Raw genomic sequence first — 13,902 nt, forward strand, 5'->3', positions numbered from 1 at the left:
CACCTTTTACGGCTACATGATGTCAACCTGACAGCACACTTCTGCGGCTAAATAGACCATAAGCCACAGGTTCAAATGCCAACCGTCACTGACTTTGCCTCATGTGGCTCATTAAGCTCAGCCGCTTTTACTCGCAAAGCAATTTGCAGCTGAACTACAACCTATTTTTCCGTCTGTGATGCATTGCTGCCAAAAAACTGCAGATTGTTTTTTTTAAAACTGAGTGGAATTAAGTGACGTTTGACCTATGGAGTGTGGTGCGTTTGAGCCGCAAATGGTTGCACGTAGATTAGAGTGTATGACCAGCGGTGAGGCTGGGAGAGCAGGCAGCTACTGCTACAGCATTACTCACACCATATAAACAGCACTAAAGAGGGATGTTGTGTAAAAACAAAAGTGAAAAATCAATATTTCAACTGCTTTGTTTGACTGGCGAGCTGAGGGAGCGAGACGAAGACACGGAGAGAAGACATAGAGGAGGGACACAAGACACATTGATCTAAAGGGGTTCAGTCCTTACATCACTGTGAGAAGCATTCTTCAGCCTCCCCTGCAAAGAGAGCATGTGGTTAATACTTCAAGCGAGTGAAGTCTGACTTCACTCTCATTGGCTAAATGACAATATGCAATCAAAAGTGCATAATGTTGTTTTGCAAAATGTAGAAAATGTCCTCTTAACTGCCTGGAGATGTCAGATCCTTTCAGGTAGTTAATTAGCTTTCACTTCAAAGCAACAGCATCACATTTTGTGCTTTCTCGCAAAACAAAGACAACATAGTTTAACAAATCGCCTGCTGGCAGAGCAGAGAGGTTAGCATTTATGCTGAGAGGAGTAAATGGATTCTGTCAAAACTTGCTTTCGCTGCATGTTGAAATCCATTAGTGTGCTTTTTTACGAGAGGCTACATTTACAAGACCGCACTTATAAAGTCAGATATGAGGTCAGGTCACTAGTAATACGTTTACATGCTATTTACTTGAGTAACGATCCAAAAGTTACTAAAAACACATCCTATTCATTACATACAAATACATGAATGTGTAATAGAAAACTTTTTATAACATTTTGCAGAAATACGCTTATTGCACGCATGCCGAGGATGACGGAGAGGAATATTTTAGTTTAGCATACAGCTTGAAAACAATGGGAAAGGTAAACTAAACTAAGCTAAGCTACTCCCGGCTCTCGCTCTACACTTATTGCAAAGATATGAAAGCAGTATGAATAATCTTATCTTACTTTAGACACGAAAGCAAAGAAGACTAATTAACTAAATGTTCTTCTAAAGGAGAAGAGATCAAACTCTAGTTGTAGTTTGTAGTGTAATGTAAACATTATTAAGATTAAAGGACCCAACTGTATAAATAAAATAGCTCTTATTATTATTATTATTGAACAGTGTGACGTTCCTTACTAAACTATAGTAAATACACTATATATGTTTACAACCAGTGGTTACAGTTGATAATAAACAATTAAAAAAACGCTGCAGATCATTTGAACAGATTAACACGCATCACTAACACAGGACTTCCTGTGCTTCTAAAGAATGTGCCTGAGCACTGTCAAGTAAAACACAGCATAGAAATTCAACACAGTCTTATTTTAAACTAGATACTTTGTTATATTCTGTAGGAGTCATACAAAATAACTTTAAGACATTGAGAGTATTTTTTGCATAGGTCATTGAATGCACCGTTTTTAACCAACTTTACCTCAAACCAGAAAAGTCGTCCTGTACATCGAAACCAGTGACATAATCCCAGCATTTCAATCAGCATAGTAACAACAGAACATGAAATCAAACCAGGACAGACCAACATGACAGGTCTGCAGAGACATACAGTACAGTGTTGTACAGTATACTGAGAAAAGACTGCAGTGTTGAAATAGATCAGATGCAAGCAACAAACCCACAGTGGGCGGTGGAAAGGGGGACACATTTCAAACAGGTGGGGACAGTAGGGGAAGGGCGGAGGTTATCAGAAGGAGGAAAAGGGGCTGGGGGGGAGGGGGGGGGGCAGGACACTGGATACCGAGCCACCGAGAGATCAGAGTCACCCCACCAGAGTCCCAGTAAAAGGACACAATGCATGAGAAGAAACAAGGCAAGACCGGGCGCAAGAGAGGAGTACCACTTCCTGTTTGAGGAGAGTGTTCAGGAAGAGGACAGCAAAGGAGAGGGGCACTGATTGGTGGAGATTATTGAGAGGGGTGTGGGACCTATCAAAACCAGTCAGGAATGCACCATGCTTCTGTCTTCTCAAAAGAGAGACAGCGTTGGAAGAAGGAAAAAGAAGAGGGAGCAGAAAATGAGAGAAGAGATGAGGAAGACTAGAGTGGAGTACAGACGAGGAAGAAGAAGAAGAAAAGGAGAAGAAGTGGAGAAAAGAAAAGAGATGAGGAAGAAAAGGAAGGAGGAGAAACCACAGCAGAGGAGGAAAAAGACAGGTTTGAAAGTGAAAAGGGAGAGGGTGTGATGTGGGGTAAAAAACAGGGGAAGATCGCAGCCACATATAGCAGAGAACCAACCACCGTGGACGGACAGACAGACACACACGCAGGAGTGCTGTACTTACAATCATCTGTGGAAGAAGAGCGGTGGGAGCGGGATGTAATTGTAATCACAACGACAACAACCAGAGAGAAGGGTCAGTCAAAGCTGCAAAGAGCCCCACATCAATCAAAAAACACAAGTTTGGGCCTCAGGGCTGGAGGGACGTGGACCAATTGGGACCTGTCTTAAGCCTGGACTTATAGTACAGGTCAGAAAGTGAGAGGGGCCAGCGAATTACTAACTTTAAGACAGGAACATTTAAAACAATAGAAGATATAAGAGTTATAGCTTTTTCTTAGCAACTTCAAATGATAAATATCTATGACAGAGATGATTATGTGGCATTTGCGTGAGTCCAATATATCCTGTTTTTGTTGCGCTTTCTTTTTTCTGATTGAATGAACTCATTGGAACAGGGGCTAATTGCTTACCAATGGCTACTGAGGCTCAACCAGTTGTGTAGATAACTGGCTTTTGCTGTAAATGGTGAACAGAGATCAATAATCACCTTATTATCAGTGACATGAGGCTCTTCAGTTAATAACCAAACACAAATAAGAACACATATATCCAAAAACAAAAGAAAACAAGAGGCTGCTTTCCAAAATGTTTGATTCTTTTTGAAAGTGGGCCGGATCCTTCGGGCAAAACTATTTCTGCCACTCTGATATGAGTTACTCATAAATCAGAAATCTCTCAGGATAATTGTTGTCTGACATACTGGAGAGCAGCCATGAGCTGGTGTTAGAATGATATGGTGCACTCCTTTTGTATTTTTACCCCAGGGTTTCATCTTGATTGCTTGGATGAATGAAGGCACTGGGGGCGATGCTAAATATAATGTGTGGAAAGGAAGCCATATGTGGAGAAAAAGTAGATTGATCATTTGTTTATAAGGGGGCCATCTTAAATCACAACACACACACAAAATGTCTGCCTTTGTATTCCCTTCCTTGTTCTCCATCTCCTCCTCTTGGAGGTGTGTGTAAGTATGTATTTGTGCATGCTTGGAAGTACGTGTGTTACATGTTTTGTCCATTCCTTTTTGTATATCTACCTTATTAACTGGTCATCATCGGACCAAATATGTGTGGTCACTTAAACAAAATAATCAGTAAGCTTTCTGGGAAACAGATCCCTTGAGTGAGTGAGTGAGTGAGTGAGTGAGTGAGTGAGTGAGTGAGTGAGTGAGTGAGTGAGTGAGTGAGTGAGTGAGTGAGTGAGTGAGTGAGTGAGTGAGTGTGTGTGTGAGAGCAGATCCTCACTAAACATGTACATTCTTGCATGTACAGCAGGCACAGGGTGCAATGAGTGCCGACATGTGTGGCTCAGCAGCATTTCTGTGTGTATTTGTACGACTTAGTGTTTCTCTGTGTGTGTGTGTGTGTGTGTGTGTGTGTGTGTGTGTGTGTGTGTGTGTGTGTGTGTGTGTGTGTGTGTGTGTGTGTGTGTGTGTGTTTGTCTGTTCACTCTCACCGTTTGGTCCGTGAGTGGCGGCAGGACAATGGTCTTCTCCATGGTGTTCATCACCAGCTTCCACAGCTCCTTCAACACACGTTTCAGCACTGTCTTCTCACAGATCTTAGCAAACAGAGTCAGGCTGGCAGGAGGGCGAGACAGGAGAGAGGAAGGAGCGATGAATAATAAGCAGCAGAAGGAGGCGACCGCGGATTTAAAATCCCTCGCTTGAAGGCTTGTCAGAAAAGCCCAGAAGCTCAGATTTTGGGGGATTTATCTCCTGATTATACTTACCTAGAGTAAGGCAATGCCTTTCCTAGTCCTTCTTATGTCTCTGTTTGAGCAATAATGTTAGCTTAAGAAAATCCATTACATGTCTATAAAATAAAGTTAAAATGTATTCCCTAACATCAGACATCCACCAGACCATTACAAGTGCATTAAGAGACAAAACTGTGTCCATTGTTGTGTTTGCATATCACTAAGTGGGTAAAAGTAATAAATGTTCCCATTTAGATTCTATTAAAATAACAGACTGCCTCACTTGCTGTCAAGGAACTCCATGATAGGCTGCAGGACGTTGTCGGCATCCTGGGCCACGCTGCTGGCGTTCCCCACATTCGCGGTTCCCTTCACCTGAGCCAAGATGTCTCCCATCTGCTTCACATTCTCCTCTATGTGAGGCTGGAAACTACAAGGGAAAAGTACAAAGAGATATTAACAAAGTCTGCATCGTCAGTAAATCTCAAAATATACATCACATTAAAGGTGGGGTAGGTATGTTTGAGAAACCGGCTCGAGATCGCTAGAATTTGAAAATACACAACCGGAGAAAATCTGCCACTTCCTTATAGAGCCCCTCCTCCAACACACACGAACGCGCACATGACCAATGAGGGCACGAGAGAAGTTTGTGCCCCGATGGAAGGCTGACAGGCCATCCGTAATACTGTAAAAAGTACAACCAATCCGTTTAGCCGGGCCGGCTAAACGGATTGGTTGTACTTTTTACAGTATTACGGCTTCTACAGATGACATTTTTTTTATGGATTTTTTGTCAAAGCACTTCAGATATTCATTGCTATCGGGATGTTAAGAGCATTCCATGGAATATAACAAAAAGTGTATCTTGAGCCGGTTTCTGAAACTTACCTACCCCACCTTTAATGTCAAACTCTTGCATGAATGACTTTGTGTGTGAGCGTGTTATTACCTGACGGCAAAGACCCTGCTGAGATCATCCATGACATTGTTGAGCTTAATCTGCAAGTCCTTAAGAAAATCGCTGGCCTCCACACACAGCTAAAGCACGGGTATGGAAACACAGAGCTGGTTATGTGATTGGGCAGAGAGTTTTGAAATAATAATACCCCTTATGGACACATTTGGGACTGTCTGGATATGGCAATTGTGACCAAATACCAATAAAACAAAAAGTAAGCCTGTCAATATTCGGTCGGGATATTGAACTCCAGAGGACATTAACAAAAAGTGACTAACATCTTTTCCACCCATAGCTTCAAACATTTTCTCCAGCTGAACCCTCAGCTGTTGGATGTTGTTGATCAGGATACAGGGCTGAGGACAGAAAGACAAATAGATCTTTATCTTGTGGGTACAGGATTCAATAAAACAATCATATAACAACCATGACCTCACTTCACTTAACAACAGCACTTAACTAAGACTCAAATGTGTATTATATAGAATATTATATATTAGAACTCCAAGAGCTGATTGTGAAAACCCTCACAGACTCATCCCGTTTTCGACCACTTACCACTTTCTCCATGGTGACATAGTTGGCAAACAACTTGGAAATGACATCAGCATAAGATAAGAGCACATTGCTGATGGTCTGAAAGGGTAACAAGAAAGAGCAACATGTTATCATCATAAAGCTGTTCTGAAAACAACTTTTAAAGACCCGTTTGTTGTACATTGATTTTGTAAAGTGTGATTTCACGGCAAACTGTATTTACCCTAGCAAATCGCTTCATGTAGTGTCCTACGATCTGTGGATCCGGACACTCGAGCTTCCTGATGATCTCAAAGCTCTGGTTGAGCTGAGAAAACACGTCCACCACCGAACAGGAGAACAGAGCATGTTCGGATGTGACCTGGAACTGTAGGGCAGAAAAGGTGTGCGAGAAGTTTAAAAACTGGGCTGAAAATAACTTGGACAAGGCATAAGTGACAATTTATGAGCAGCAGGTGAGAAGATGTGATTTGATGGGCCTAGTTATATGTGACATCCGGGCCCCTAACACAAAATAGACGGATCATTAGAGACACATTTAAACTGAACCTTTGATATTTTCCATCACATGAACCAAGCGGTAGACCTCCCGTAGAGCCAGTTAGACAGCCATTGGGTGACAGGTGGGAGCTCCTGTCTATCTCCCTGTAACTGGTTAGCTCTTTGTCCCTAATTGGCCGGAGGTGAGTGTGAAGGTGCTCCTCTGGGGAGTCTGGGTAATAAGGTGCAGACGGCTCTCCTGCAGTCAAACTCTAGAATAAGGCCATTAATTCACAATATCCTACTGTCACTGCGGTTCACTGCCGCCTTCAAGGTTCACGGTTCTTTATTGTCAAACTAACATAGCTACAGAGTAATTATGTCGTTGAAAATCGTAGGTCACAGGCTTCTCCAACAATGCAACACAACAATACAGATAAGCAGACAATATTAACCGATATTAAAATATACTAGTACTTAAGCGCATGCACGCCTAGACCGCACTTCTATAAACTTCCAAAGAGTACTTTGACGGAAACACCCTCTTATCCGAGGAACACGTTCTACTTCAATCTCACGTCTTTCCTGCCGTATCCATGCTTCACTTATTGCCTTTGAAGAATTCAATAAATCACTTTGAGGAGCGGGTAAAGTGTGGGAGGCAGAGCGGCAGAAAGAGGATGACACTTTGGCTGATAACTTTGAGTGTGACAGAGGAAGTACAAAGGATGGATTACAGTAATTCTGCTTGAACAACAACAACAACAAGTCAGCGCTTTCAGAGGAGTGAATGGGAGATAAAGAGAGCTGGAAACTTTTACCCCATCTTTTTTGTCTCTTTCCAAAGCACCGTGTTGAAAGTCCCGAGACACCTCCTCGTTTTCGTCCAGCCACTGAATGACAAATGGCTCGAACCACCTGTGGAGGGCAGAAGATATGTACATATTCACAAACTAGGATCGCAAATTGACAAGATGAGGATTTCCATTGATTTATTATGACTTTCTGTTTTGGATAAGCGTCAAGGAGTTGCTACTCACGCAGGATATTCAGGCACTCTGCTCTTGAAGAAGGGCAGGTCTTTGCAGTACTCGTTGAACAGCCACTTGACCTTAAAGTGCAGGTTCATGTAATCCGCACTCTTGCACAGGCGATTTTTTTCATGTTCTGAGAGAAAGAAGAAAGCAATCAAATGCATGTTGAATAAAAGGCTAATTTCTCTCCTATGCTTAAAGTCCAACAGCAATTACTACATTTGTATTTTGTATTCAGTAGCACTGAACCCTCATTGCTCACAGACTCATATATTATTTGATTAGAGAATAATGTTATTGAGTTGTCCGAGCTCAACTTCAAACCTAGATTATCAAGAGAAGACCCCAATTTTAGGAAATAAATCAAATATTAATCATCCTGAGAAGTGTTTATGACCTTTCATTTGGAGAAATGTTTATTTTCTTCTTTAAAAAACGTTGTATGTGAGACACTAGAATACTGGAGACTTATACAAATTTGATTTATTCTTTTATTATATCTGTTGGTTGTCATGCATGCATGATACTGTACTAAGATGACAATGAGCTAGGGCTGTGCAATTAATCGTATTTTAATCGCGATTACGATTATGGTTTGCGACGATTATGAAAACAGCATAATTGACAAAATACGATTATTTTGCTGGGTGCGCTTTCGCCCCTCCCTAAAAGCCCACTCGGCCACGAGTGACATGTGTTGTGAGTGTTCAGCGCGAGCGAAGATGTCAGAACAAGAGCAGCAACTCGTTAAAAAGAAGGGTAAAACTATTTCCACTAAGTACTTTGCCATCACATTTCACATCGCTAAAGATATGTGCCCAGTTAGCACTGTTAGCAACCAGGGCTTTAAGCAACTTGTCAACACGTTGGACAAGCGTTACGCGATGCCGTCTCGGTATTATTTCAGCAGGTCTGCGCTGCCTGCACTATATGACAAATGCCGTGGGGAAGTTGAGAGAGATGTGGCTTCAGCTGACTACTTTGCGACCACAACGGACCTATGGTCTAGCCCTGGGGTGCCCAACCAGTCTATCGCGAGATGTGTCTAAAAATAGAACAACAATATTCTGTTTTATCGTTAATATCCATAACATAATCTTCCTGTGCCAGAATAATGCAATTGAACGCATCAAAGCTTTGTGATTGGCCGGCGTCACCCCATGTGTCGGGGCGTGGCTGAGGGTCTTCAGTACAGGTGGCAATATTGTCACCTGCCTGCGCTCATCTCTGAAACCAGACCATGTAAACAGGCTGGTGTTTCTCGCAAAAAATCTTTAAGAGATAACATGAGCAGCCCTACCAGCATTTGCCATGGTGGCCTAAACATTTTTATTTGGCTATATGTTAAGGAGTTTTCAGTAGGTTGTGACAGTGCACTGCAACATATTTGATTTAATTTATTTTGGTCTAATTTATTTGTATTTATCATATTAATAATATATGTTTAGTAAGGTTTTGGAAGTGCGCTCCAACATATTTGTTGATCTTGTTTATTGGTAAAATATTATTTGTTTTAAAGTTCAATAAATGGTCAATGAATAATCGTCAAAATAATCGTGATATCAATTATTGACCCAAATAAATCGTGATTATGATTTTTGCCATAATCGCACAGCCCTACAATGAGCTATCATCAGAATAAAGCTTTACGGGGAAAAAGCACCCTGTGCCGGGCGCCAACAAGGGACACTTTTTCTGGAAGCTTGGGATCCAATAAAGAAGTAAGTAAAGCAAATAAGCTGGAATTTAGAATCAATTCACTAAATGTCACATATGTTTAATAATATAAGTCTTCCAATACTTTTAACGAATGTGACTTACCATATCGAAGTAGTATTTGAAAACATCCTACCAAGTTTCATCCAAATTGATGAAAGAACAGTCAAATGGCAATTAAAACATCCTTTTTCCTACCATATTTACATAAATTAAAACCGATAAAAACAACTCTGTACACATCATTAAAAGAGAACAGCTAAACCCTTCCATGGTTTGTGTGTCCGACGTCATTAGTGCCAGTATGTCTGAACCACACGAATCCTTGTTAGTGGCTACATTTATCAAATCTTCAGTGTTTTGTCAAAGCTCAGTCAGTTCACTTCAGTGTATGATGACCTGCACTCACCCTCCATTGCATACTTCATATCCTGAGCAAACAGGTTCCACATCACTTCAGCACTGATTTTACCCACGTTGAGCTCCTGGGGAAATCTTGATGGAGGAGAGAAATAGAAAGGCTTGCTGTATGTGCACTTAGAGGGAGAAGCTTTATTAAACAGAGTGAGCAGATAAGAGCTTAAGAAGAAACTGGAGAGAGGAAATGGAGCAGGAAATGAAATCAAAAAGGATCTGGGTGAATAGAAGATAATTGGAGGGATGTGGAGACTCACTGGTTTAGGCAGGGAGTGTAGGAGTTCTTGTCCTCCTCGATAATGGAGACGATAAGTGTGATGAGTTTGGACCAAAAGTCCAGATTCTTGATGCTCGGACCCTGTTCCTCCGGAGGCACGGGACCCTGTTTGGCCTGGAAAAGCAATTCAATAAAAAAAGTCACTATACAATTCTACACTGGCCACTTAGTTAAGTAGGTGAAGGGAAGATGGGCAGATTTGGCATCAGCTGTCAACCTGAAAGTGTTGGAGTGTTTTTTTTAAAGACAGAATAAGTAACATGTGTTTCATAAAATGTAACTGTGTGTGACACACTTTTGGTTGATACATAATACCAAATGTCTAACTTTATCTAAATCTAGAGAAATGTATTATTATAAACATTCTTAATCGAGTTGTATACTTAACAAATATACTGTATATTTAAATGTACATGTTGTTGTTTTTGGAAGATATCTTATTCCTAATTTTGCATAGATTATGTATCATTTACACATACACAAGTTTTCTGTTTTTGTTAAAAGGTCATAATATTTTCATCTAATGGTGACCTCTGTAGTCAAGGAACTATAAAAGACTACAATTCCCATGGTGCTAGCCTTTAAGATACACAGGTATCGGCAACCTGTGTGGAAGATGCCGTCAGGACACAGTTTACAACCGTATCATGATATCATGTACAACATACCAGAAAACAGACGATCTAAGTTCGTTCATCATATCCTTTGAGTTTTGACTCTTGTTTGATTATTGTAAAAGTCGGCTGACTTGGTTGAATGTGTGTGAAAATGGTTTTATTTTATTTTGATTAACAAAGAGATGCATAACATCAAGTCTAGATGCATAACATCAACGCATCATCAGAAGCCAAAAAGGGTCATTACAACTGTAAATTACAACAGATGAAGTAAAAGATTATGTATTAGAAATGTCTGTTTAAAAGGCTCAAAGTGGCTTAAAGGAAACAAAGGAAGGAAGCCTTTGCAGATAATTATATTCTGCTCAATCAGTGAGTTCTTAAAGTCAAAACATGCACATTTTTCTGTTCTAATAATTTCCTTATCATCACAAAATTAAATATGTCATATTAAAACATTTGCTCATATTATGGATCAAATAATCATTGGGACAATCTTCCAAAAATAAGTTATAATTCAGTAATGGACATAACTGAATGTCCATTACAAGATGACATTCTTGTAATGGACGTCCTGAATTCACATTCAGTGCTCTAAATGTAAATTTTACGAATTTGTCATGTCTGAGACAACAAGACTTCTTCTGGGGGAAATCCTGACTGTGTTAATTCAACAACAACAACAACAACAACAACAACAACAACAACAACAACTCATACATATTCAAGATTAGCTGCTGAAACAGCTTTGAACAGACCCAGAATGTCAACTGTCTGGACGACTTCTTTGAAATAGCTGAAGATGTGCTGGAGGACAAAAACAAAGGAGCCGAGCACCGCAGGGTTTGAGACATGAAGAACGATCTTGCAGAGATTTCAACAATATATAGCAACGTCCCTGAGGATGTTATTCAAAGGGAAAAATGCTTGTTTGAAATTCACCAGGGACTCTGAAACGAATAAGCGCTTCAATGATGACTCAAAGCTAGATATAGAAATCCCTCTTGAAATCCAATGCAGGAGTGACGGATGAGGCAGACCTGGATCTGATGATGGGAACGCACACTAGTGTCACAGTGCTTTTTACATAACACTGAGGATAATACAGAAGTCAAGCAAAGGAGTCACAGATACAATTGCAAAATGGATCCAGGAATATTGGTATCCAAATGATCAGAAGCTGCTGCTTGAGTTTAAGTTATTAGTTTCTCTTTCAGTGAGTGGGAGTTTGATTTATGATTTATCCTGCTTGTTTCCTCTAAAAAAGTGAGCCAAATTACAGCCAAGGGAAAAGAAAAGAACACCAATGGACGACAATTCAAAGTAAATCTTAATGCTATTAACCCCCGAAGAGACTTTACAAAATGGCAGATTGTTGAGGAACGTCAAGTAACCAGAAACTCAGAAAAACATGAACTAAATTCAGATTGAGTGACTAAAACCCGGCCATTGGCATTGGTGTGGGCAGATACAGAGCAACATGTCTTACAGCAGGGGTGTCAAAACTACGGCCCGGGGCCAAATGCTTCTGCTTGTCTTATATTGTACTTCTTAAATATATATGGTCAAATATATTACACAGTATTCATGTTCAGTCCATTAAAGTTGAAAACTTGGTCTAAGAATTCTAAATTGATAATAAAAAAAGCCCAGCAACAAATATACATAACAACCTTGAAATATACCCTTTCATATTTCCTCTTATTATAAGCAATCTGAGTATCAAGTATCAAGAATGATTTACCTACATTGGATTGATTTTTCCAACTCATAACTGAACTTAAGAGGCGAAATAACTCTAGTGAGTGGCCCAGCCCTTCGTATATTTTTCTGTATGTGGTTTACACGACAACACTTAGATGCTTATTTGACAATGTCATGTTAGTCTGAGGGAAAATGAGTACAAATGTTTTGATCTCTAAATCATTTATATTATTTTCGATGTTATTAGAGAGTCTATGTAGCAAGCTATTTGTTGACTCTTCCTTACACTTACAGGACTGTTGGCCTAATTAGAGTCATGCCAAACAAGCAAACAGAAATATGAACATTTTGAGAGGAGATAGACAGACATTCACACACACCCACACAGATATTGAATAAATTGCTGTTCTTACCGGGTCTGTCTGATACTCTCGGCTGTACAGCTCATGGCAGTTATTGAAGATGTACTCGTAGGTGGAGTTGAGACAAGCTTTCACACAATCCTTCACCACCTGACTGGCTCTGGGGGGGGACTGGAGCTCTTGAACCTGAAAAAAACACACCCAAAAAATATAAAGATAGTTAAAGTAAGGCAAGGCAAGGCTAGTTTATTTATATAGCACCTTTCAACACAAGGCAATTCAAAGTGCTTTACAAAAATTAAAGACATTAACAAAATGGCACAAAGTAGGCACTGAAATTAAAAACACTAAATCGTGACACTTCAGAATTGTCTTCAGGTTTGTCCTTACTGCAATAAAATAATATGCAATAAAATATGATTATTTGCCAAACTTAATTCTAGGTTTATTTTAAGATTACAATTTTGAACGCCAATTATTTAGTATAGAATAAAATAATAATAATAATAATAATAATAATACAACTAATAATAATAATAAAACTAGTAATAATAATAATATAAATAAATAAGTATACAAATGGTAATAATAATAACAACAACAATAATAGTAGTGATAATACCAATAATAATATTATTAATTATAATACAATTGATAACAATAATAATAATATATTAAATTCTGCTTTGTTTTGTTACATTTGATTAAATTCTACATGTGGTATACTTTGTGCAAGTCTGGTACGTGGAGTGTATAAAATACATCAAACAGTCTTTGACAGATGTACCTTCATCCTGAAGAAGGTGATACTGGTGAGCAGGTCCACGGTGGACTTGAGGTCCTGCAGCCTCTCAGGACTGCTGGCAGGGAAGTTGTTCTGCAGTCAGACGGAAAAGAAATACAGTGAGGCATAACACATGAAATCACATCCATCTAAGTCCACTGTGTGTTTGTGTGGCACGATCCTGCTCAGGAAACACTTATTCCTGCGCGGGTGAGCAGTGTTTCCTGGATGTGTCTGTGCATGCTTCAGGGTGTCAGTCTAATTATCACATCTGCCTGCTTTGTTTTAGTGTTTTTCACAAAGCGTAAGATGAGAGGAAAGAAGAACAGTAGAGAGAAGGAGGTGAGGGGTTTATTCTTTACCATGCAATTTGACTACCTAACCAATTTAAAGAGAGCAAACAGTAAAATGGAGAGGCATCTTACGCGGTACATGGACAGGTCTATCCTCAGAGAGTTGTGAAGCTGGTCTAGTAGCTTGACAAATCTCTCTTTCTGCAGGAAAACAACAAAGAAATGGAAATATTAACACCAGACTACTTAAGAATATTTAAGAGCCGATGCCATCAACACCAGGATAACAAATGACCATAATGTTAAGAAAGGAAATTATGATTGCAAAACATTTTACTTTTGTAAGCAAAGCACAACCACAATTACACTTTACTTTTTTAAGCAAATTATGATATTGCGCTTTTTGTTCTACAAGCCTTTATGAATAACATTGTTGCATTTAT

General features: G+C 39.7%; 1 protein-coding gene across 3 annotated transcripts in view; it reads right to left on the bottom strand.

The window, feature by feature from the left end:
• unc13a (unc-13 homolog A (C. elegans)) overlaps positions 1-13,902 on the bottom strand; it is a 55,181-nt gene that overhangs the window by 14,099 nt on the left and 27,180 nt on the right. For all 3 annotated transcript variants that reach the window (XM_071202842.1, XM_071202841.1, XM_071202840.1), the window contains 14 exons: positions 13,592-13,660; positions 13,170-13,259; positions 12,434-12,568; positions 9,680-9,813; positions 9,415-9,500; positions 7,296-7,422; positions 7,077-7,173; positions 5,999-6,142; positions 5,797-5,874; positions 5,517-5,594; positions 5,230-5,318; positions 4,561-4,707; positions 4,035-4,158; positions 521-550 (listed from right to left, as the gene is read on the bottom strand). In XM_071202842.1, the coding sequence (XP_071058943.1) occupies positions 521-550; positions 4,035-4,158; positions 4,561-4,707; positions 5,230-5,318; positions 5,517-5,594; positions 5,797-5,874; positions 5,999-6,142; positions 7,077-7,173; positions 7,296-7,422; positions 9,415-9,500; positions 9,680-9,813; positions 12,434-12,568; positions 13,170-13,259; positions 13,592-13,660 (1,428 nt within the window). The remainder of the gene's footprint in view (positions 1-520; positions 551-4,034; positions 4,159-4,560; positions 4,708-5,229; positions 5,319-5,516; positions 5,595-5,796; positions 5,875-5,998; positions 6,143-7,076; positions 7,174-7,295; positions 7,423-9,414; positions 9,501-9,679; positions 9,814-12,433; positions 12,569-13,169; positions 13,260-13,591; positions 13,661-13,902) is intronic.

This window comes from Pseudochaenichthys georgianus, chromosome 4 (genome assembly GCF_902827115.2).
Source record: "Pseudochaenichthys georgianus chromosome 4, fPseGeo1.2, whole genome shotgun sequence".
In the NCBI taxonomy this organism is placed as follows: domain Eukaryota; kingdom Metazoa; phylum Chordata; class Actinopteri; order Perciformes; family Channichthyidae; genus Pseudochaenichthys; species Pseudochaenichthys georgianus.